The following is a 25,364-nucleotide window of genomic DNA, read 5'->3' on the forward strand; positions in this document are numbered from 1 at the left end:
TTTGGATGGTTTGGGGTACATAAGACTGAGGGCACTTAGGTATTTTCATTTACAAAGTGCTGTTCTTCATTAAAATAACAAAGAATCTGAAAACAAGATTCTATCATTAAGTTTTGTTGATTTTACCTCTTATCGGTAAACCTGCTGATTTCTTTCCATTTCTACCTCAGGCAATCCTAATTCAAACTTCCATCATCTTCTACTAGGACTTTTGAGATAATTGGTCCTAATTGGTCCCCAAGTATCCATTCTCATCCTTCCATCTATTTTCCACAATGTAGCTACACAGCTATTTTCAAAAGGCAAAAATGATTATGCCACTTCCTATTTCTCTTTCTCAAGACTTCCCCTTGCTATTTGGAGAATGACAACAAACCTTAACATGGCCAACAGTCCCTACACAGTCTGGGTATCTCCTTTCCACTGCCACCATGTATCACAATCTCCCTCATTCTTCTTTATTCCCAGCTTGTTTAAACTCCAGGACTTTTTTTCAGTTCCTGGAGTGTGCCAGATTCCTTTGGCCATGGGGCTTTTGCACATGCTCTTTCCTCTGCTTGAAATATCTTCTCTCCTCCTGGTTTTTTTGTCTTATTAACTCCTATTCACAAGTCACACCTCAAGTCCCTTTTGGCTTCCTTCGAGAATTCCTGTCCCCCTAAGTGGAACAAATTCTACTGCACTTGTATTTGCTTTTAACGGCAACATGCACCTCTCTTTCACAGCACTCTAAAACAGTCGTCATTTTAAATTTCCTTCAGTAATTACTCGATTCCTGAGTTCTCCACTGAATAGAAGTTCTATAGTATTCTAAGGGTCTTACATAGAAGCTGGCTTACAGTAGGCTTCACTCAATACTAGGATTATTTGGATAAAGCAATAAGCAAACACATAATTTATTCCTGTGTATGGATTAGCCAGCTAGGATATACTCCTTGGCTTATACGGGGTGATGTATTGTACTGTACTGTATACTTGTACTGTATGTATTTGGAATTGGTGACTTCTAAAATGATGGGCTTCTATTTCTAAATATTCTCTGTAAAAAAAAAATTTCCTCACCTACCCTTCCTTTTGTACACATGGGCCTATGCATATACACACTTACATGTTTTTTTTGTTTTGTTTTGTTTGTTTTTTATGGTGCTAAGTAAGTTCTCCCAGTAGGTATTTGGTAGTACTTGTTAGAGAAGATAAATTTATTCCTCACTGAATTAAGTATGGACACTTGTATTGTACTTAGTAAATACAGCACATGAATATCTGTGCTCGTTGCTTAATTTTTAAAAAGGACAGAGAAAAATATTTGTTGAAAGGTTGACTTTTTCAATGAGTTTAAAACAGTTCCAAATTTGAAGTTGGGATACACTATTTTAATCTACAATCTAGGGAAAAATGTCAGTAATACCTTTCCAGCAGACAACATGTACCAACTTTAATCATGCATTATTTTAAGACAGCAATACACATATTGCTGAAATCGGGTATTGGGGCTTGCCTAAAAAATTATGTTTACTCCTAAAATGTGTTATAATCAAAACTAGTGAGAGCAGCTCCTAGTACATGAAAGCACCCTGAATCTAATAAATAATCTTTGGTCAATTGTGGCAGAAAGTGCGCTGGCAAGCATACCGATGCAGGTCAAACCTGATTTTTTTTTTTTCAAACTTGATATTTTTTAATGTCACTTCAACATGCTGGAGTAATTGGCTCCTCTGTATCCCTTGTCAGTTTCTCACAGCAGCATGGTGTGCAAGGAAGCACAGACAGCCAGTGCTGGAAAATGGGTAACACCAATACGGAAGCCCATCAAGATGAAAAGTACTCACTTATCATTCAGCAAACAAATACCAGAAAGCAGGAACTCTATTATAATTTCACCTCATTTTCTTTGTTATGGTACACCTGACAATACCATCAAAATAGTAGAGTCTGGATACCTCAATGTGGAATTCCAAATATTCCATTCAATAGCAAATGTATTCCCTGAATGAATACTACCATTTGCCTACAACATAACATGTCTGAAAGTGGGAAATGAAATTATAATAAAAGATGCAAATGTGTCCCTTATTTACAACAAGAGGTTCTGATTGAGAGCATAGAACAGGAAATTTGAATTGAAAAAGATATAAAACGCAGGGACTAGTGATACCCAGGATACTTACAGAAACAAAGAACAGGCCAGATTTTCATACGCTGCTTCTCTTTATTATCACCTCTGGGTTCAAAGAAGGCTCAAGACATTCCACCAAATGAGAGCAAGAAAGCACTCCTACTAGGCTGTGGGGGAACTTACCACATCCCTGTGTTCTCCTTCTTTAGGGGTAAGGATGACGGAGAGCAAAATGATTCCAAGGTAATGGTCAGGATAATGGGGATCTTTCAGTGTTAGGGTCACATCTGTGGGCCTGTGATAAAAAATATTAAGATTATCAACAGTAGTTAAATGGATAAGCTAAACATATATTTTATGCTATCATTTTTAAGAAAAAAATCAATTTTGTCTTCTTTTATTTTCCTGGTACAATTTCTGTTGTTATTGAAATATCATTAATGTACTAGGTTATCCAATCAATTATGGACCAACTGGGTGTACTTGGATTCACTACATATGTCTCAACCCTTCCTAGGGAACCAGGAGGCCAAGACTACTATAACAGTATTGGGAAATCTACAAGTCCTTTCTTTATGATCTCAAAACACACAGAGAGCAAAGCCAGCTATTTTCTACAAATTTGAGACTAACAAGTAAATGAGGGTCATTTACAGACCACTACATGATTTAGAGTAAACAGATGAGTGGGAAAAGAGGAAAAGATAAGATATAATTTGCCTAACATACATCATAGACATAATTTTTTTCATAGACATAATTTTTAAAAAAATATGTTACTATTTTTACAGATTCCATGGTTTAAAGTAATACTTCTATATGTTTTGGCTGTGTAAACCTATGCCTAACCATTTTTTAGGTACAGAAACACAAGGAAATCAATACTTAAAAGAGTTGGTGAATACTTAGAAATCTTTAGAATTAAGTTTGAGGAAGAGACTATGAGTTACTCAGTATTACCCAAACACACTTGTACAAATAATACAAAACACACATTCAACTGACAATGCATGGGTAATATCTTATTCCCATATTTCAACTAAACAAATATTTCAACATGAACAAATGCATGTTAAGTTTTGTAGTATATATGCATGTACGATATACACAGATATATTTTTATATATAATTTGATTTGGTTCATTTTGTTGAACAAACAGGGGTTCATGACATTCATAAACTTAAGGGACTGGGCAATATTCGATACCAAATTTGAATCTCTAAATGTTGGCAAATTAGGGATGTTCCCTTACTTGTTCAGGCATTTATTCTTTTCATTCAGAAAACATGTATTAAACACATGAAATACCACGTACTGTGCTAAGTTTCGGGTAAAAAACAGACATCAGTTTCAAAGACAGTATCATTATCTTCCAGGAGCTTAACAATTAGTAAATGATATAGTAGGAATCTAGTATTGGGGAGAGACCTTGGTGGGGAAAGCTTGTTCGAGTAAGAATTTTCAATCCTGTCTGCACGTCAGAATCCATTGGGGAGCTTTAAAAAAAGTGCATATTCCCCAATTCTACCCATATGACCTTGGTTCTATAGATCAAGGGTGGGGTGTGGAAATTTATGTTGTTTGTAAAGCTCATGAGTGATTTTCCCATACACCAGGATTAAGAACCACAGATACTTTTTATTACCAAGATGTTATAATACTATAAGACTCTTTCACATGATACTTAATTTACCAAGTCAAGGAATAATGTTTTTTTTTTCAAGGAATAATGTTATGAAAAAATGAACAGTTTTCTGATCTCAGAGGTTTTAACTAAAACATGGAAAATTAGATGGATTACACACATGTTGTAATAGTTGTGATACAGGGGATCCCTGGGTGGCGCAGCGGTTTGGCGCCTGCCTTTGGCCCAGGGCGCGATCCTGGAGACCTGGGATTGAATCCCATATCGGGCTCCCGGTGCATGGAGCCTGCTTCTCCCTCTGCCTGTGTCTCTGGCTCTCTCTCTCTCTCTCTCTCTCTGTGACTATCATAAATAAATAAATTTAAAAAAATAGTTGTGATACAAATTGCTTCACTATCAATTTAGTTACAATTAATCATGGTGGTTTGGCAGTAACAATTTGTTCCTTTTATTTTAAGAAATTCATGTTAAGCTTTATAAAATATATGTATATAATATACATACATACATGTTTTTACGTGAGGTTACAGTTTGATTTGGTTCATTTTCCTGTAATGATTTCATATAAAATTAAAAGAAAAAACTTCATTATATTTTTATAATGATTACATGATATTTAAGAACATTTGCGATTGCTTTATGACAATTATCTATTATTTTCTTTCAAAGTAAAACCTTAGTGCATTATATAGTAGTGTAAGTATTTATATGGCTACTACTGTTATCCATTTATCTGCAACCAGAGACTATTGATTTATACACAGAATGTAATGGTTTCTACTAGCATGTGATTTTAAAAGTAATAATTTGATGTTTATGTGGTTTCGAGAGGAGAAAATAGTTAAAAACATAAAATAAGTAACGTGGCAAAATAAATACCAAATGCTTGTATATAATCTTTTTTATTTTCTTAATCATATATATTTTCCCATTTAAAGTTATTTTTCATCCATGATTTATCTTTAATAGAGAACAAGAGAAATTTATGCTCTGTGATTAAATCCAGCAATTTGCATATCCTTTAGCAGAGGTCTACAGAGAAAATAACTGTGGCCTTTTTAAAAGAACACCACAATCCATTGTACTTGGAGCTCAGTTTTCATGATAATGGACTACATAAAACACCATCTAGGACACTCCTTTCCTGTGGTGAGGTAGGGGAGCCAGCAATCACCTACACTCTAGCATTAGGTCAGCCCATGCCAAGCTCTAGGTTGAAATGGAGACCAATCTTTTGTCCTGTCTATCACAAAAATGACTATTGGAAGACCAACAAGCAGTCATTGCGCTCAAATGTAGCTGACTATAATACATAAGGAGGTTCTACTATTTCTATTTCATTTGCATTTAAAATGGAAAGTAGAAAAAAAATAAAATAGAAAGTAGTGATCTGGCCCATTACTCTGCTTTCTTACTTCCCACTATTATATACATTAGTATATAATCAACTAAAGCATCTTAAAACCATCAAAGATCTCACAGTCCTTTGCAACCTATCCCAGTATTGCCTAGCCCTCTTAAAAAATATTTTCCCCTCTGTAGTATTAATTAATTCTTAGCTCCCAGTTGAAATGCATTTAAAAAAATATAAGCCCATAATTAGGTACCAGGAATGACTAATAGTAGTAGTAATTATATAACTTTACAGGCAAGCAATGATAAACTAATCTGAGAAAATACAACTAATCTTCCTCCATGTTTGAGGCACTCCTTGATAACCTAGCATTACCAGCGGATTTCAAAATTAGATTGTACTTGGGCTCAGGTGATGAGAGAGTAGCTGTTTTTGAAGCAAAGTACACATTTTATTTCCTATACAGTGGCCTGATTCTTAAATTTATAATTTTGATTAACATGGATAATTCACTTTATGTCCCACACCAACCATACCAGCCAAGTGAAAAGTGAGGAATGTGTCTTTTATCTCTAGACTCCTGGTGCTTAGCACAGTGCTGGGAGACAAAGCCGGTGTCCAAGAATTTTTCTGCTGAATAGTTGTTGTTGAATGAGATAGTCAAGGAAGATGCTATTACTTCCACTGGGGTGATAGAAGGATGTACTTGAAAAAGGCTGGGTAGCATGAAGGTTCACAATAATAAATGAGAGAACAGTAACTAGAACCCAGATCTGCTGACACTTTGTTACACAGGCCCAGCTGTAAGAAAATCATAATGGTTCAAAAGTTACCTGTTTAACTCCAATTGTGTGAGATCCAGAAAGGCTGAGCCCATAAAGTCATCCTGTAGTCCAAAATCATAGTCAAATACCTAAAAAGCCAAAGATCCAAGGCATTATTAGAAATAATTCCAATATTAGCTTTCAATGAAGATATCTTGATTATAAAATATTGGTTGTCTATGTCACCAAAAACAATGAAACTTCTTCATATTTTTAAGTTACTTCTTTTGAAACGTTAGGGTCTCACAAAACATGCAAAGGAAATGACCTTTAATTTTGTACTTAAAATTGCTGTTTTATATCAAATAGAACTTTCAGGAAGATGAATAACAAAATCAAATAAAGTAAGAGTAAATATTAAAAAATCTGAGGAACATAAGCTTAGAGTACTTGCCCCATATTATTAGCATTACTAGAAGGAAAAGTAAGTTGGTATGAAATTCAACAAATATGTCTTCCAAAGTGGGTTACTGGTGATGAGAATATGATTCTAATCTTTTTGCATTTTTCAGGTCATTGAAGATAAGTTCTTTGATATTATGGGAAAACATTGCTTTAAATATACAAATAAGTAGAAATTAAGGTGTGGTTATTAAAGCATTTTATAAAACCATATTAGGTTATAAGTAAAATTAAGTTTTTATTATCACAAGCAAGACTAGGAAATAATATTAATTTAACTACCAGCAACAAACAGAAAGGAAAAGAAAGAATATGTCTTCCTTCTGTCAAAATTATTTATCCAGTATCTTCTCCGTGCCTTTCATGGGTCTTATTCATACTATGATGAATAAAAAAGCAATGACCCTGATCTCTTGGAACCTGCACTTAGGAACTGAGAGGGTCCATAAGAATCCAAACAAATATATACAATTCAGTGGTGAGCGCTGTGGGTACAAAGTCTAAAGGGGGTGTGCTGGGAGCTGCTGTTTTAGGTAGGGAGTCCAGGAAGTCCTCTTGGAAGAAGTATGCACATAGAGACCAGAATAACAAGGATTAAGCCAATTTGGGAAGCTCACTCCCACGCAGAAGAAACAGCAAATGATTAGCATATGCAAGGGACACCCAGAAGTCAGTGTGGTGCAAGCAGACTGAGAAAGATGAAAGTGGGAGAAGGCTGGAGACACACCTGGAGCTAGATCAGTTAGGGTCACGGCCAAAAAACTCGAGGGGAATGGGAGTTGGCTAACTTCCGATAATTTACTAATTTTCTTACTTATTCATCCCCTCTACTAATATTAAGTATTAATTATATACCAGACTATATACTAGGTGTTGTGTAAGCAGTGGTGGGCAAAGCTGACACTATCAATGCCTACAGTTTAGCGAGGGAGACAGATATTAAACAAGGAAGTACACAGGTGATATGTAATTACAAATGTTGATAAGCTGTAAAGAACAGAATATGAAAAGAATAAAAATAACAATAGAGATCCGGGAAAACTTTTTTTTTTATTGGAGTTCAATTTGTCAACATAGAGCATAACACCCAGTGCTCATCCCATCAAGTGCCCCCCTCAGTGCCCGTCACCCAGGCACCCCTATCCCCCACCCACCTCCCTTTTCACCACCCCTTGTTCATTTCTGAGAAAACTTTTAAGTCATAAGAATGAAGATGCTACTAGATAAAGTTTGGAGTTATGCTTCCTGACCTTTTCAACTAGGAAATCTTTGTACTGCACTCTGCAGTAAATGAGCCTAAGCAAGCAAGCCAGCTCTTGAGTGGATGAACCAGGCCATTGAACTCTCCAGGACATGAGAATCCATTAGGCCGAGAGAATCCATAGTCTAGCACTCCTGTGCCCAGGTAAGCACACCTGTGCTCAATGGTTGGAAAGCATGAAGAAGAGGGAACAGTATGTACAGCAGCCTGAATTACTGGTTTTTCCCTGGAATAAGTATACTTTGATTTAAACAAACTTCTTATCTAAAAAAATTGATACTTCAAGAAAAAGATAAATACTTTGCATTACCAAAGTATTCTTAAATTTGAAGAGCCACAAGGGGATTTATTTTAGTGATAAGTTCCCCTCATACCTTCTAAATTATTCAGTTTATAATCATTTGATTTACCTACAACCTTTCAGGAGTACATTTGTTATAGAAAGCACAGAGCTCCTGCAATAAATAGTCTCCTTGATCAATCACACTTCTGGGTTCTAGTCACCTGTTCAGGGGTGTATCAGAGAAGTACACTGCAACATCTCAGGCAGAGGACATGTCAGTATTTGCAAGTGGCTGTGGTGGGGCAATTTACAACATAAAATTTACACTAACAATTAAACAAATATCTCTTACACAACCTCTTCTCACTGTATCACCCTAAGGCTTAAAATCTTGGGATTCTAGTGATAATCAATGAGGACATGTGGGGTACACAGAGAGATGTGAAGTGGAGAGCTGTGAATCTAGTGAAATGTCAAGTAGAGACCACCCAACCTGGTGATGAAGTATTTGAACTCTCTTTATTCTCCTGGTAAAAGTCTTTCCTACGGTCCTAATGCTAGGTGCTTATTTTAGTTCTCTCCTATTACCTAGAAAGGGCATAAACATGGGAAAGCATGGAACCACCAGAATCCATTCATTAATGAGATTATTAGCTATGCTACTTGGTTCCAAGGTGTATAAACTACTTTCCAGAAGGAGCATTGCTGCAGGGGGCAGTTTTAGAGATACAGAGCATAGAGAAAAGATAAAACAGGGTAAGGTACTCCCACTGCAGTAAGAACAAGCACAGTTAACACTGATTAATGTTTATTCAGTATTTACTATCCGTTGGGTACTGTTATCTGTTAAACACATTGAGGAGACTTTTAAATTCATGTCTCACACTACTCCGAGAACAGGATGTTGTGGTGTCCATTTTTCAGATGAGGAATCCAATGCTTAAAATGTTTGTTACTTGCCCCCCAAAACTCAGGGCTTGGAACAGGTCAGATTCAGATTCTATTGTGCAGGATGCTCTGTTCGGAACAGAATGTATTTCAGTTTAACAAAGACAGCTTGGGCACCCACCAGGAGTGAAGTCCTGCAAAATGATCATGAACCATTTAGATGGGATCCTTGCTTTCACAGAGCCTTCCTGGGAGAAGTGGAAACCTTAGGTAACATTAGATAAAACTTGCTCCAGCTCTGTAAAACCTTTCTTCATTCTCATGTGAGTTTAGAACGACAAATGTTTTATTCTAATCAATGAATTTATTTAACATCTTGATTCAATTGTCTCCCAAGAAAAATTGCATCAGGGAGTACACCAGCTAAAATGCTTTTGGATATAAGTAACAGAAAACTCAACTCCCAGGAATGGGAATTTGTTAGCTCAAATGACTGAAATGCCTATAGGTGGCTATGACTTCAGGGGAGTTTTCAATTGCCTATTCAAAAGATTCATATATCTATTCACATTCAGTTACTTGAGAAATATGTGGTGAGCAACTACAATGTGCCAAATATTATTCTGGAAATAATAATTTCTGGAAATATGGTAGTGAACAGGACAAAGTCTCTGATTTCTTGGGGGTTACACATGGGGTGGGGTGGATAACAGACAATAAACAGATGCATGTTAGGTAGTAATAAGTACCATGGAGAAAAATATCTCAGGGTATGGGAGTGACAGGAACTGATATTTATCTATATTATAGAAGATGTTTAGGAGAGCAATCAGAGAGAGTGGCATTTAGATAAAGAGGCTTAATGGGAATAGGATATGAAAAGGGATTCAGATCACATAATGTGACCCAAGATACAAGATGCTACTCAAATATGTCCATGACTCGTTTTCAGTCCCAGGCAGCTTTGTACAAGAATAATCAAACTCTAAATTATAGGGTTGACATTGTAAGACAAAGAAAACCTAACTGTAGCCACTGCAATTGGTCATATTTAGTGGAAAAAAAGAAGTCATGTTGCATAATTGCTGGGTGGACATAGGAAACCCTGAGTCTCTCCAAGTCTCACTCACCTATAAAATGGGGATGAGGATAATTATTTGTCAGGTATTATGAGGATTACATGAGATAAAGTAGGCCTGGCACCTAACATGGTGCTCAAGAAATGGTAGTTATTATGATAAGGATGTGACCACAGATTCCATCTCCAAGACTCAATAACTTCATCTGTTCTTTGCCTATAAAGCAAAAGCAAGTATGGTCACGCTTTTTTTATCTCCTTGTTTTGTTTTTATTGATTTTTGTTGTTGTCTAAAATAGTTGAGGTTCTTAATTCATGCAATTAGGAAATATCACTGAACCATACAAGACATAATGTCCAAGATAATATAAATATCTAACTTTGGAATAATTTGTGGGTTTAGGGCTAGAAACATTTTCAATCCAATTACTCAGCTGTTTGCATTTAAAAGTCTTGGAAAGTGGCTCCCTACTCAAGCAGTGCATCAGAATAACTTACTGTGTTTTGAAAATACAGATTGGACTCTAACTCAGAGGTCCTGACTCAAAGCCTTTAGGGAAGAGACATTTGAACATCTAGATCCTTAAGACAAGGCAAAACAAAACATAAACACAAAGCAAAACCCCTCAAAAAAGCCTTTACAGATAATTCTGATGTACAGCCAGGGTTGATGATCATTGGTATATGACACTCTTTCAGGGTCTTTAAAACCTACTGAGAAATAATTCTGCATAACACAGCAATATGGTTTTGAACCATGTTTAAGGACTTTTTTTTTTTTTTGAGAGAGAGAGGGAGAGAGAGAGAGCATGTGTGAGCACAGGGGTAGCAGGAGAGGGAGAGAGAGAATCTTCGAGCAGACTCCTCATTGAGCAAGGAGCCACACAGGGCTTGTTCTCACCACCCGGAGATCTTGGCCTGAATTGAAATCAAGAGTTGGATGCTTAACCAACTAAGCCATCCAGGTGCTCCAAGGACTTTTCGATTTCAAATCTTAAGATTGGATAGATATGAGTTCCTTAAGGAATTGTCAGTTTGGGTAAAATAACAGTCTTAGAAGTTATAATCTGACTCCAAACAGAATCACCTTCCTAATTATCAAAACTTTCTACTATTTAGAAAAACATTCCATCTAATACCCAGATTTCTAGCCTATGAGATTAGGCCAAACAAGTAGTGATTGACACGAACATTTCCCCTTTCTATTACTTCTCTCTCTTCCACTGTAACTCTGGGTGTTCAGTGTTTACCGGATAATAGTGTTAGTGAAATGAAAATTGAGAATTTAATTAAATTCAACTGAAAAGGAGGCTGAATTACCCTATGCTCTAAGATGTGTGCAGGAACATCCTGTGGCAGCTTCGGTAGCTCTTGTCTCAGTTAATAGCATTGCATTTAAGGGCACTTGGGTGGCTCAGTTGGTTGAGTGTCTGCCTTCAGCTCGGGTCATGGTCCCAGGGTCCTGGGACCAAGCCCCACTTTGAGCTCTGGCTCAGCGGGGAGCCTGCTTCTCCCTGTCCTCTGCCTGCCACTCTCCTTGCTTGTACACACTTGCACTCTCTCTCTGTCAAATAAATAAATAAAAATTTTTAAAAACCCACTGTATTTAAATCTCCAGCCTCCAATACTACCTTATAAATATATTTCAAGTCCATTCCTATAGACCTGCTTTCACCTGCCCTTACTGCAAAGGCATTTGGAGCTGAAGGAATATTCTCATTAAAATTAAAATCTATTTTAATTCCAACCAATTGAAAAGTATGTTATTATTTATTTTGCATCTAGGTTTTTAAGATGATAGTTCCAAGATTTTTTCAAAAAAAATCTATTTTTGCAAGAATTGGTATAAGCACAGCAACTTTCATGCAATTTTATAGCCTTGGCTCAGAACTGAATTTTGTTTCCCTTGGTAATCCTTACATTGATAGAAATCAGATTACAAGGTATTCATGGACTTCTTTTTCCTTTAACTGTAGATGGGAGGGTTGTAGACAATATTTTCTAACCACCTAGTACATGGATGCCTTTTCATATCACCTGTCACTACAGAATCAGTTAGTCCTAAGAGATCTTTCAGCCAAGATTAATCTCCTAGCACGGGGGACATGGGCATCATATCAAAATCAAGTCAGTCAATCACACAAGGTGGTATAGAGACAATGAAACTAATGCAATGTTCATGAAATTCTAGTAACTTAAAATATTTCCACCAATGTATTTTGTTTAGGCCTCTCTGTGTGCAAGGCTAGGCAAAAAGTAGATAACATAAAAGAACGGAAAAAATGAAGCCAAAAAAAAGAGATTTTTCTCAAAAGAAGCCCTATGCATTTCTCAGAAAATGCAAATCAAATGAAAAATATGAAAGCATATTTAAAAGCATAAAGTAGTACATAAAATATTGCCATTTTATGTGTGTACACATAGTACTTGAGAGGCCAGTGTGATTCCTGTCTAATTATTTTTCTTATGCAGAAATGTATACAAGTGACAAATATTTTACAATCCACTATGTATTTTTTTCTGTATGATGGAAGCTAAGTTGTGGCTATATGATGTCATATTTTGAAAACTCAAGGTGGTAAACAAACAAAAAATGAAAAACAACCTTTGGGGTCTCTCTCCTAGCTCCTAAGCCTCTAGTGTGGCATTAGCCCAGGCCTTTGGCCTGCATGCAGGATCACGGTCTCCATGACAGTAAAAGTAGATGTGCGTACATATTCTTGCTCTCTCAAACCACATAAACATTTTTGCCACCATTTTTTTCTGTTTTGTTTGTTTTGAACCTGCTGTGATATTCCTTTTCAAATATGCATTTTGATATGTAAGGGTCTACACAGATGAATACTCATTCTGAAGCACAAGAGAATAGCAAAAGGACCTAACCAACATCTAATGTAATTTTGGGAAATTCATTTTGTAACCCTTTTATCTATCTATTTATTTATTTTTTTCAAAGGTTTATTTATTTATTCATGAGAGACGCAGTTAGAGAGGCAGAGACACAGGCAGAGGGAGAAGCAGGCTCCATGCAGGGAGCCTGACATGGGACTCCATCCCGGATCCCAGGATCATGACTTGAGCTGATGGCAGGCACCCAACTGCTAAGCCACCCAGGTGTTCCTTTTGTAACACTTTTAAAGACTGGAGAGCAGCCCGGGAAGGAGGGGGTGGGCCTCAGCGGTTTAGCACCACCTTCAGTCCGGGGCTGATCCTGGAGACCCCGGATCAAGTTCCACGTTGGGCAACCTGTGTGGAGCCTGCTTCTCCCTCTGCCTGTGTCTCTGCCTCTCTCTCTCTCTCTCTCTCTCTGTAAATAAATAAAATCTTAAAAAAATTAAATAAAAAGAAAGACTGGAGAGCCACATGGTTCTGTTATAGAGTAGTATTCCATTAAAATAACAGATCCACAGTAACAGAACATGAGAGACTCCTAACTCCGGGAAACGAACTAGGGGTGGTGGAAGGGGAGAGGACGGGGGGTGGGGGTGACTGGGTGGCGGGCACTGAGAGGGGCACTTGACGGGGTAAGCACTGGGTGTTATTCTGTATGTTGGCAAATTGAACACCAATAAAAAATAAATTTATTATTTAAAAAAATAAAAAAATAAAGAACTTTTGGGGGATCTGCAGTGAAACAAAGAAAAGTAATTACAAAGAAATTCTTTTCCTTCCATGATTTTTCTCTTATAGGACCTCAAACAAGATCCAAATGGTCCAGTGCGATCCTTATTAACACCTGCTTTCCTCTCCTGTCCATTGTCCTCATGACTGCCGTTGCTCTATATCAAATTGCCCTAGAAATAAAATTTCTTTTGCGTCCCACTTTTTTAAAATTCTTTTTTCATCTTCTATCTCAGTTCTTTATTATGAAGGTATTTCCTCTTTTCTCATGCAGATATTTCTTTCTCTCTGCAAGTGGTGAGCAGGGAAGAAAAACCTCTCTGACCCCAAAGATCTTCCATTTGGTGGGAGGAGGTTTGGCTATGAATATCCCCACATTAAAAAAAAAAAAAGAATATTCCCACATTAATAATTCTTCAGCCATCACGAATTACATATTAAAAGATAGTTCATGGGAAAGAAATAGTTCATGGGGACGCCTGGGTGGCTCAGTGGTTGAGCATCTGCCTTTCGCTCAGGTCATGATCCTGGGTCCTGGATGGAGTCCCACATCGGGCTCCCTGCATGGAGCCTGCTTCTCTCTGTGCCTATGTCTCTGCTTCTCTCTCTCTCTCTCTCTCATAAATAAATAAATAAATAAATAAATAAATAAATAAATAAATAAATAAAATCTTAAAAAAAAAGATAGTTCATGAATTCAATCTAATTGATTTTCTTTTTTTTTTCTAATTGACTTTCTTTAGCCAATGTCCACTTGAGACTATTTCTTATGCAAATACGGATCTATTCACAATGACTTCTAGAAACTTATCAACTATGTACTTAGGAAATTCTCTTTTCATCAATCTTACAAACTGTTCCGTTATGATTTATTTTAACACTAGTCAAGTGCAGTAGGGAGAAAGAAAGAGTAGAATAATGAGTTTGATCTGTAACTGACTGTGAACATCCACCGAGATAACTCCCTATCTATGGACCAGCCAGTTCTGCTTTGATTTGAATAAAATCTTGATTATTTGTTTTTCTTTCTGTGGAAAAGAGAAACAACTGGAGGCAATATAAATGAAAAGGTGACAGGAGGGAGGATACCTAGAGGCTGCTTAATGAGTCCTTATATGAGATTTTCGGTTCGTGTACCAGTTGTGACAATACAGGGAAAAGGAGAGGACATGTGGTTATTATGGTAAAAATAGAAAGTTTTGGTAACTAAATGGATAGAACATAGGAGCCACAAACAGTATCTGCAGAGATATGAATTAAATACAGAAAAAAAGTATGGAGAGATATGGATTAAAGGGAAGTTCGATAGGAAAATAAAACAGGAAAAAAACAAAGAATTAGGGTTTCGATGATCTTAAGTTCTTTTTTTTTTTTTTTTAAACCACATCAAGTGAGAAGACACTTTTTTTTCCCCATTTTTGGTAATATAATAGAGACAGGAAATCCACCCTTCCCCTTTTATCTTTGCCCTTCTCATCTTCCAAGAAAAATATATTTTTTTGCAGCCACTAACAGTAGATCCCCTGATACAAGTCTTGAACAGAAAGGCTGGGTTCTGTGTAAGCTTTCTTTCTTGCTGGATTTCATGGAGACTTGTTTTATATATTCCCAGAATGCACTAAATCAGTTAACTGCACCAAACAGAAGATGGATTTCATAATCCTCCTAAATGTCTGGCAATAGAACTGTCCTAAAGAAAAAATGCTCTGGAGTTTCCCCTCCCCTCGGTCTCCTATCCGTCACACCATCAAAAGATTAGAGTTGTGCATAGTAGAATTGATCTCTGGTGAAAAATCTCATCAGACAGGGAGACATGATAGAAAACCATTAAACAGGGAGTTTTATGTCATTGCATTAGGGGAAAACATAACTGGCTCACCTTTATATACAAGGGTTCCCTAAGATGTTCAACAAGAATGCAAGCTTTCTCCTCCCACACAGGATTGAGGTTCTTGTGTATTATTTTACTTCTAAAAACTTCTTTTCCTCCAATTTTAAACTTCACGTATGGATCACTTGTCCCTGTTAAAGAGATATAGATTGATTCATGTTAATCACACCATTCACTGGGAAGCAAGAAAATAGCTCATTGAAACATCAGGAAGTATTTAAAGGAATCAAAGTTAAATAAACCTTATCACAGGGGAAAATAAAAATTAAATATTTTTTCCTAAATTTTTCCTTAACCTTTAAAGTGACAGTAAATAATAATTATTATATAAAGTTATATATTTTTATTATATATAATAAGATAATAATTTTATCTTCTCATCTTAGTATTATACCCCTGTCCTGGTATTTAAAAACCTCTATTGCATGCTGCATATGTAAATTTAATTCATATTATAAATGATAGAGATTAATCTGACATTTCTCTTGGTGTCATCTGGTCAACTATAAAAAAGATGATCCATGATTCTCAACTGGCTTAATTTGTTTTAGACTTACATATGCTGCAATTTTAGACTAGTGTGATGGGCCTAAGGAAAGATGAGTCTTAAATTCAGCTTTAATTTCATCTGTGGTCCCGTATTCTCAGAAGTTGCAATTTTAGAACTTGAGGAAAGGATATGGAGGTCTCGGAGAAAGGCATGGGGGGAAGGGGACAACTGTTTACTAAGTAATCTGCAAACTTCATGTTATCCCTTCATACCTCCCAAGGTCCCTATGATGATAAAGAAACTTAGAGCTGTCAAGTAAGTTGCTCATGGATACACACAGCTAGCAGGAGATGCAGTTAAAACTCTAACCAAGCTTGTTGGACTCTAACACCTGTGCTTTTTCTTCTACACCTGTGAGGGGAAGAGCTTGGACTTATTTCCATATATATCATGCCATTTCTCATTGTGAGCGATGAATGAGGCAAATCGATCTAATGAGTCTATGCTATTATTAAGGATTCCTAGAGAAGGTGAATCAGAGACATTCCCAAGTAAATCATCCCAGTGTGACAATCTTCATTCCCAGGAAACAATTTTTTATACGAGGCCAGAATCTTATAAGATTTTGTTGGGGCACATGAGTGGCTCAGTCAGTTAAGCATCTGCCTTTGGCTGAGGTCATGGTCCCAGGGTCCTAAGATGGAGCCCCATATTGGGCTTCTGGCTCAGTGGGGAGTCTGCTTGTCCTCTGGGCCCTGCTCCTACTCTCTCTCTCTCTCTGTAAAATAATAAATAAAATCTTAAAAAAAGATTTTGTTTAATTCTTTCTATAAATTGAATAACTTCAGTTTAGACTGTAGTTCATAACTACGGTCTTTATGATTTAAAGAAGAATGTGAGTGGGGGTCTGTAAACTAAAGCATGATATAAATGTTAGATATTACAATCATGATGCTGATATCCTGAAGCTTGCTATCTGTATCACAACTCAACTCCACTCACTGCAGTGACACATAAATATCAATACTAAATATAAGGACTGCCTTATAGGGTTTGGTTTTTCTTATTTAATCATTTGGGGGCTTTCTTAAAACCCTCCACACTTCTGAAATAAATATAATACCTTGCTTTTTGTACGTCTAGACCTGGGTATAGTAAAATAATGATCCAAATTTTTTATTGTGAAACTCCCATTTTGACCGTTTGCTTCTATCATAATGGTACAAACTTTAAAAATATTTATAAATATAAATACAGACTATTATATGGTTGCCCATTATAATGCATTCTTCTGGGGAGTCGATGCAACCCAACTGTTTAAAATTGCTATTTTTAACACAGTGGTTCCCAACTATGGGCTGAGGACCCTGGGGATTTGGGAGTTTTACAGTACATACTGGGAAGTTATTAAAATCCACATACCCATTTGAAATTTCTCAGTCGTGCCCTAGATCAAGTTATTGTCTTTGATTTTGAAATTCATCTATTTAACTATTACCACCTGCTAAAATAGAATAAGCTCCATAATATCAGAGCCATTTGGATCACTTCTTTTTTTTTTCAAAATCTCCAGCACTTAGTATAGAATCAGAAATATTGTTGGTCCTCAATAAACATGTGGTGAATAACTGAATGAATTAATGTCATGGTTGGTAGACTTCTGTTCCTGGTGACTTTTGCAACCTCCATTTGGATATCTACTAGATCTTCCAATGTCCAAAATGTCCAAAACTTAAGTCTTGATCCTCTCTCCCGCTACGCCTGCTCCTCCCTCAGGCTTTGTCAGGTCAGTCATCATCTGACAGCTGCTCACACAAGACACCCAGAAATTGTTCTCAGTACCTCCTCCTTCTCCATGCTTTGCATCTAGGACACCACCAAGTCCAACAAATTCCAAAATACACCCTCTCTCTATCTTCTCTGCCTCCAATCTAGTTAAGTTACCATGATTTCTTTGTTGTACCACTATAATAATAGCCTCCCAGTTGGGCTCTCCACATCTTCCATGTCCCCCTCCAGGCAGGCAGATTGACCTTTGAAAAATGCAAATTTAACCTTCCCCCTTCTTGGCTTAAAACATCTCAACAGCTTTCAACTACATTTACAATAAAATCCAAAATCTGTAACATGGTCTATAGGACTCTCCATTTTAACTCCATTTTTTGGCCCCTTAGTGTGTTCCAGCTATCCTGTTACAGGAAGTTATTTCCTGCTTCCAATCGTTGCATATTCTAGCTGGCTTCTCTGCTTGAAAAGTCCCTCCCACCCATTCTCATCCACGCTTGCCTGGCTGACATCTTATTATCCTCCTGGTCTTAGTTTAAATATAATTTGCTCAGGGATGCCTTTCTCAACCTCTCAATTTAAATGAGGTCTCATTATTATTTTCTTTTGGCATTTGCTCTTTGCTTAGTAGCACTGATCATTATGCTTCTTATAGGTTAATTTGTATGTCCACTTGTTTATTGTGTAAATTTTCCCACTGGCTGTGACCTCTATTAAGGCCAAGACCCTTCCCCAACAGGTGGTGCAGTGTCTGGAGTGGAGGAGGCACTCAGTAAGTATTTGTTAAATAGATGAGTAAATGAATGACTACAGAGTTTACAGTGTACAGAGTACTAGTAAATGCATCCTTTCAGATGTTAAAAGCATACATGATCAACCTGTATTGAAGATGAGAAAAAAATCTCAGATTCAGTGTAATTTGCCCCAAATCACAGGACAGGTAAGCCAGGAAGTAACAGGACAAAAGGAAATTCAGACTTTCAGATTCCAGACACAATGTTCCTTCTACTTAGCTGTTAGTAAACTCGAACATCCATATTTTCCTGCTTTTACTCTAAAATACCATTAGAGAATCACTGTAAAGATGTTGAATAATCAGTAGATACTATAAATAATATTAATAATGACAAGTAGCCTCCTCTGGTCTATAGAACACTCACATTCCTTATTTGTTTAACCTCCCTGTGTCTCTGTGAGTCTACTACTGTCTCCATTTTACAGGTGAGAAAACCAGGAAGGTTAAGAGCCTTATTCCAAGTCAGATGAGAATTCCCATCTGGAGACCAGTCTGGTTAGTACTTTTTCTGGCATATCATCACAAAACACTCATTTAAGGATGCAACAATGCTCTATTTCTTTTGTTTAAAAAGAAAAACTCTTACAAGAAAAGTGATTTCAAGAAACTTGGTCTTGTGTTTCTAAATCGTATCTTGCTCAGGAATGCCTGCCTGGGTGGTTCAGTCAGTTAAGTGTCTGACTTTGACTCAGATCATGATCCCAGGGTCCTGGGATCCAGCCCTGCATCAGGCTCCCTGCTCAGTAGGATGTTTGTTCCTCCCTCTGCCTTTCCCTCCCAGCCCAGCTTGTGCACATGCTCTCTCGCTCTCTTAAAAAAATAAAATCTTAAAAAAAGTGTCTCATTCCATTTATTTTATTTTTTAATAATAAATTTATTTTTTATTGGTGTTCAATTTGCCAACATACAGAATAACACCCAGTGCTCATCCCATCAAGTGCCTACCTCAGTGCCCGCCACCCAGTCACCCCCACCCCCCCGCCCTCCTCCCCTTCCACCACCCCTAGTTCCTTTCCCAGAGTGAGGAGTCTTCCATGTTCTGTCTCCCTTTCTGATATTTCCCACTTATTTTTTCTCCTTTCCCCTTTATTCCCTTTCACTATTATTATATTCCTCAAATGAATGAGACCATATAATGTTTGTCCTTCTCCGATTGACTTATTTCACTCATTCCATTTAGTTTAATTATTCTGTTAAAGGACAAAAACTTCTAGTAATTCAGCATAGAAGCCCATACACACAAAAGTAAATCCTCTTGAGAAGCAATCTGTTTCTTGCTCCTTCCCAGAAACATTTTCTTCACCTGATGTATAAGCGAACTGTCAAAATCCCCTCAGAATTAGACAGTTCCTAGAATCCTGGTGGGTGCCCCTAGGGGCTCAATAGTAGAACTTAAATCACAAAAGGAAATCTAGATCGCTCAAGCTAACATGTGCTGAACATTTACTATATCGGATATTACATACCACCTAACAAGCCGGAGAGATGACTTCTGGTACTATCTTGAGGTTACAGCTGAAGAATCTACAGCATGCAACAGGTGGCTAAATTTTCCAAGGTCACACAGTGAGGATGCTGGGGCTTGAACTAATTGCTACACTAGGCCACCTCCAAACACAACATTTTTCATGTATAGTGTCATATCTATGATGTCACTTGAGGCAGTAAATTTCCAATGGCCTGAGGATGTTAACAATCCAGCTAGGAAGAGTTAGTCTAGAGGTTAAGTTAGGGATTAGGCACAAATATCACAAGGGTTGGTATAGGAGAGTGAAGCCGTTTTTAGGGATACTGGAAATATGTTATGATGGCGAAATATTTCATAAACATGTGGCTTTGACCAGGGTGACCTGGACTGGAGAGAGTAAATATGTTAGCAAATTTCACTGTTGAAAGTACATAAAATGCACACTCATGATGAACCAGTCATCTGACTTTTTATCTTTTTTTTTTTATGACTCTACAGGGTGAGATTTGTTGCATTTCTCACTTTCTAACCATCACTTAAACGCCTCTGATGCTACTATTAAAATTTAATATTTTTTAAGAGTCAAGTTTCTTTAAGGAATTTCTTTTTTTTATTTTTTATTTTTAAATATTTTATTTATTCATTTATGAGAGACACAGAGAGAGAGAGAGAGAGAGAGAGAGAGGCAGAGACACAGGCAGAGGGAGAAGTAGGCTCCATGCAGGGAGCCTGACGTGGGACTCAATTCCAAGTCTCCAGGATCATGCCCTGGACTGAAGGTGGTGCTAAACCACTGAGCCACTGGGGCTGCCCTCTTTAAGGAATTTCTAATTGTTTTTGAGTTCTTAATTTAGAGGACCTTTGTGACTTAGATAGAGTCCTTAATAGTTCAAGATCTTTACCTTGTGATACCAACACAGGGGACTGGAGATATTGTTTTGTTAATTTAGGTTCAGTAAAAGATTTGTATCTAACACTCTTTCAAAAATATTAAATAATAAAATTTTAAAAATGTATTGACCATACCTGTAACAGCATGTGTATATATATATAAAATTTTACATGAATGGAATACAATATTATTGACTCAAGCACACTTTGTACTCAATAACTGGTACATTAATTAACTTCTGAAAAGCCTGGATTTTCATATCAGTTGATTTAAACATACATTACCATAAATAACAGAATATGATCCAATTGGATAAATATATCAACACTAATTTACCTAGAATTATGACTTAATTAAACAGGTCACTTACATTTTACAAGCACAATTAAGGCTGTAATGAGTACCCTTGAGTCTACACCCATCTGTGAAGACTTCCTATTACACCTTCCTGGTAAATTTCTGAAAATAAAATTGTTAGTCGAAAAGTGCTACTTTCCATCTGATACATATTTTCCACTCTCTCCTAGAAAGATGATAACACACTCCAGTCTATTTTGACTTCATTTGATCAGTTTTAATTGTTTCAACATCTCAGAAAAGATTATTTTTCCAAGGCTACCCATTTACACAGTCAATGGGTACGATCTTTAATCCAATTTCACTGAATTTTCCAAGTTTGTTCTCATATCTAACACTCTTATCTTCTATGTCTGAAAGTGTTTTTCTAACTTTATTTTAGCAAGTAATGACTTATTGTTCAATGATACGTATTACATGCTTTTTAAAATGGAATTCTGTGGCTGAGAACAGTATGGTACTGGCACAAAAACAGACACATAGATCAATGGAACAGAATAGAGAACCGAGAAATGGACCCTCAACTCTATGGTCAACTAATCTTCGACAAAGAAGGAAAGAATATCCACTGGAAAAAAGACATTCTCTTCAACAAATGGTGTTGGGAAAATTGGACAGCCACATGAAGATAAATGAAATTGGACCACTTTCTTACACCGTACACAAAAATAAACTCAAAATGGATGAAAGACCTAAATGTGATAAAGGAATCCATCAAATCCTAGAGAAGAACACAGATAGCAATTTCTGTGACCTCAGCCACAGCAATTTCTTGTTAGACACATCTCCAAAGGCAAGAGAAACAAAAGCAAAAATGAACTACTAGGACTTCATCAAGCTAAAAAGTTTTGAACAGCAAAGGGAACAATCAACCAAACTAAAAGGCAGCCTATAGAATGGGAGCAGATATTTGCAAATGTCTTATTAGAAAAAGGACTAGTATCCCAAGTCTATAAAGAACCTATCAAACACAACACCAAAAAACCCAAAAAATATAGTCAAGAAATGGGCAGAAGACACGAACAGACATATCTCCAAAGAAGACGTACAAATGGCTAACAGGCACAGGAAAAAATGTTCAACATTACTCCACATCAGGGAAATACAAATCAAAACCACAATGAGACTCCATGCGAGATCGAGTCCCGCATACGGCTCCCTGCATGGAGCCTGCTTCTCCCTCTGCCTGTGTCTCTGCCTCTCTCTCTCTGTGTGTCATGAATAAATAAGTAAAAAAAAAAAAAAAAAAAAACACCTCACACCTGCCAGAATGGCTAAAATGAACAACTCAGGAAGCAACGGATGTTGGTGAGGTTGTGGGCAAAAGGGAACCCTCTTACACTGGGTGAGGTGAATGTAAACCGGTGAAGCCATTCTGGAAAATGGTAGGTTCCTCAAAAAGTTAAAAATAGAGCTACCCTGTGACCCAGCAATTGCACTAGTATTTAATCAAAGAACACAAATATAGTGATTCAAAGGGGCACATGCACCCCAATGTTTATAGCAGTGATGTCCACAATAGCCAAATTATGGAAAGAGCCTAGATGTTCATCCACAGGTGAATGGGTGAAGTGGATGTAGTACACATACACACATACACACACACACACACACACACACACACCAGAATATTTCTCAACTATCAAAAAAGGATGAAATTTGACATTTGCAATGATGTGAATGGAGCTCATGAAGAGAAACAAGTCAAAAAATACAAATACTATATGATTACATTCATTTGTGGAGTTTAAGAAATGAAACAGATGAACATGGGGGAAGGGAAGGAAAAATAAAATAAGATGAAAATAGGGAAGCAAATCATAAGAGATGCTGAACTCTAGGAACAAACTGAGGGTTGCTGGAGGGGAGATGGGTGGGAGGAATGGGTAACTGGCTGATAGGCATTAAAGAGGGCATTGGATATAATGAGCACTGGATGTTATATGCAACTGAGGACTCACTGAATTTTACCCCCTAAACTAATAGTCCACTGTATGCTAAATAAGTTGAGTTTAAATAAAGAATTTTTTAAAAAGGAATCCTGTGGCCAAGCATATATAGAAAAAGCTGGTTTAGAACAAAATTAGATTCATTCTCTATCACCTTTAAATGAGCGAACGTGCACTATGACTCTCCAAGAAGGGGTATGAAATGCAGCATTTTCCAGGCTTCTTTGAGCATGGGGCTTATTTTTCTTGAGTGCATTTTTCTATCCTTTTCTTTTTTCTTAGAGAGAGAGAGAGAGAGAGTGCCTGCATGTGTGCACATGCCTATGAGGCAGGGAAAGAACCTGCTAGAGAAGGGCAGAGGGAAAGAGAATTTTCAAGTGGACTCGTGGACTCCAAGGTGAGCTAGATCTCAGGATCCAGAGACCATGACCTGAGCCGCAATCAAGAGTGAGATGCTTAAATGACTGAGCCACCGAGGCACCCCTCTCGAGTGCATTTTTTTAAAAAAGATTTTATTTATTTATTTATGAGACACACACACACACACACACACACACACACACACACACACACAGAGGGGCAGAGACACAGGCAGAGGGAAAAACAGGCTCCATGCAGGGAGCCCGACAAGGGACTCGATCCCAGGTCTCCAGGATCACACCCTGGGCAGGAGGCAGGGCTAAACCGCTGAGCCACCCAGGCTGCCCTGAGTGCATCTTTCAGACTCAGCCTCCCTCATCTCCCTTTGGGAAATGCTACCTTATTATATTTCATAGATAAGGGATTTTCTCACATGTCTTGGAATTTCTTTTATTGTAATATTTTCAGTGAACTAAAATAATTTTATTATAGTAATACCCCCAAGACCCTAACATGTGGTTAATATTTAGAAATACATATATATCTATACATATATATAAACTTAGTTTATTGGTTCAAAAAAAACCCACCTCAATTCGTTTAGTGTTGCTTTGCTGCAATATTACATTCAGCCACAAGATGGCACTAACACTTATCAAATTGTTCTGAGGCCTGTGGTTGACTCAAAATTAAGGCCTTTCTACCGCGCACTTTGTGGTTTTCAAGCATTTTCCAGCAACTTGTGCTTTGCTATTATTAGCTGAGCCATGACTCTCATTAAAACACTTTCTATGGAGCTAATGAAAGGAAAACAGGGCAAATAAGTATGGGAGAAGAAACTAGGATGTGTTAGCCCTAAAAAAACCTCAGGTTTTAGTGTTACTAAAGTCATATTCAAAAGCAACCTTCCTGACACATGCCTTTTATTAGACAGCATTAGCTTCAGAATTTATTTTTCAACATTAATCCTTTTATTTTATAATTGTAAATTCAATGCTTTAAAAATTCTAGAGTATTCCAGACCTAGGGATTATTATTTCCGAACCTTAGGATCAAACCGTTTCAAAAGGAAGAATTAGATGGTATGTAAAAATGTTTTCTCACATGATAAAGGAATAGTTTTCCCCAGTGCTATTTTCTTTCTTTCTTTTTTCTTTCTTTCTTTCTTTCTTTTCTTTCTTTCTTTCTTTCTTCTTTCTTTCTTCTTTTTCTTTCTTCTTTCTCTCCCTCCCTCTCCCCCTCCCTCTCTCCCTCCCCCTCTCTTTCTTTTCTTTCTTCTTTCTTTCTTTCTTTCTTTCTTTCTTCTTCCTTCTTCTTTCTTCTTCCTTTCTTCTTCTTTCTTTCTTTCTTTCTTTCTTTCTTTCTTTCTTTCTTTCTTTCTTTCTTTCTGTATGGAGTCAGGTACCTGATGAGCGCTTCACCATTTTCTGTGATTGTTTAGCCTTTTAATGTAATTTAAGCCTAAGAGAAAATTTTGAAGGGGTCTACTTTTATGCCAAATAAACACAACATATGCAAGATGGCAGCCTCTCTTCCCTTAAAATAGTATTAAAGTTATTTCAATGGAAATACTGATTTTCCTCCTCAGAATAAATGATCCTCCTGGTTAATGAGTTTAAATCAATTTTACCCCAAACCTAGTACCTAAAGAAACAGAAACAGCTGCTCCTGTTCTGGAGACCTATAGTCATTCAATAATGCTAACCCCTAATCACAACTGATGCCAAATGGAAACTCAGTCTCTTACTGGAAGTAGGGAAAGAGAAGGAGGAGGGGGAAAAAGAGAAAGACCAGTGAAAGAAGACAATAGAGCAAGGTAAATATAAATATTGAGTGTGGATCATTAAAAGCAATTCAAATTTCAGCTGGACTTTCCTGAAGGTACTGGTTTTTCCACAAATAC

General features: G+C 37.0%; 1 protein-coding gene across 6 annotated transcripts in view; it reads right to left on the bottom strand.

Moving 5' to 3' along the window:
* Positions 1-25,364, bottom strand: part of MCTP1 (multiple C2 and transmembrane domain containing 1) — a 346,039-nt gene that overhangs the window by 231,147 nt on the left and 89,528 nt on the right. For all 6 annotated transcript variants that reach the window (XM_055312900.1, XM_055312902.1, XM_055312898.1 and 3 more), the window contains exons 3-5: positions 15,353-15,495; positions 5,950-6,029; positions 2,300-2,411 (exon numbers count right to left, since the gene is read on the bottom strand). In XM_055312900.1, the coding sequence (XP_055168875.1) occupies positions 2,300-2,411; positions 5,950-6,029; positions 15,353-15,495 (335 nt within the window). The remainder of the gene's footprint in view (positions 1-2,299; positions 2,412-5,949; positions 6,030-15,352; positions 15,496-25,364) is intronic.

Source organism: Nyctereutes procyonoides, unplaced genomic scaffold, assembly GCF_905146905.1.
Source record: "Nyctereutes procyonoides isolate TBG_1078 unplaced genomic scaffold, NYPRO_anot_genome, whole genome shotgun sequence".
In the NCBI taxonomy this organism is placed as follows: Eukaryota; Metazoa; Chordata; class Mammalia; order Carnivora; family Canidae; genus Nyctereutes; species Nyctereutes procyonoides.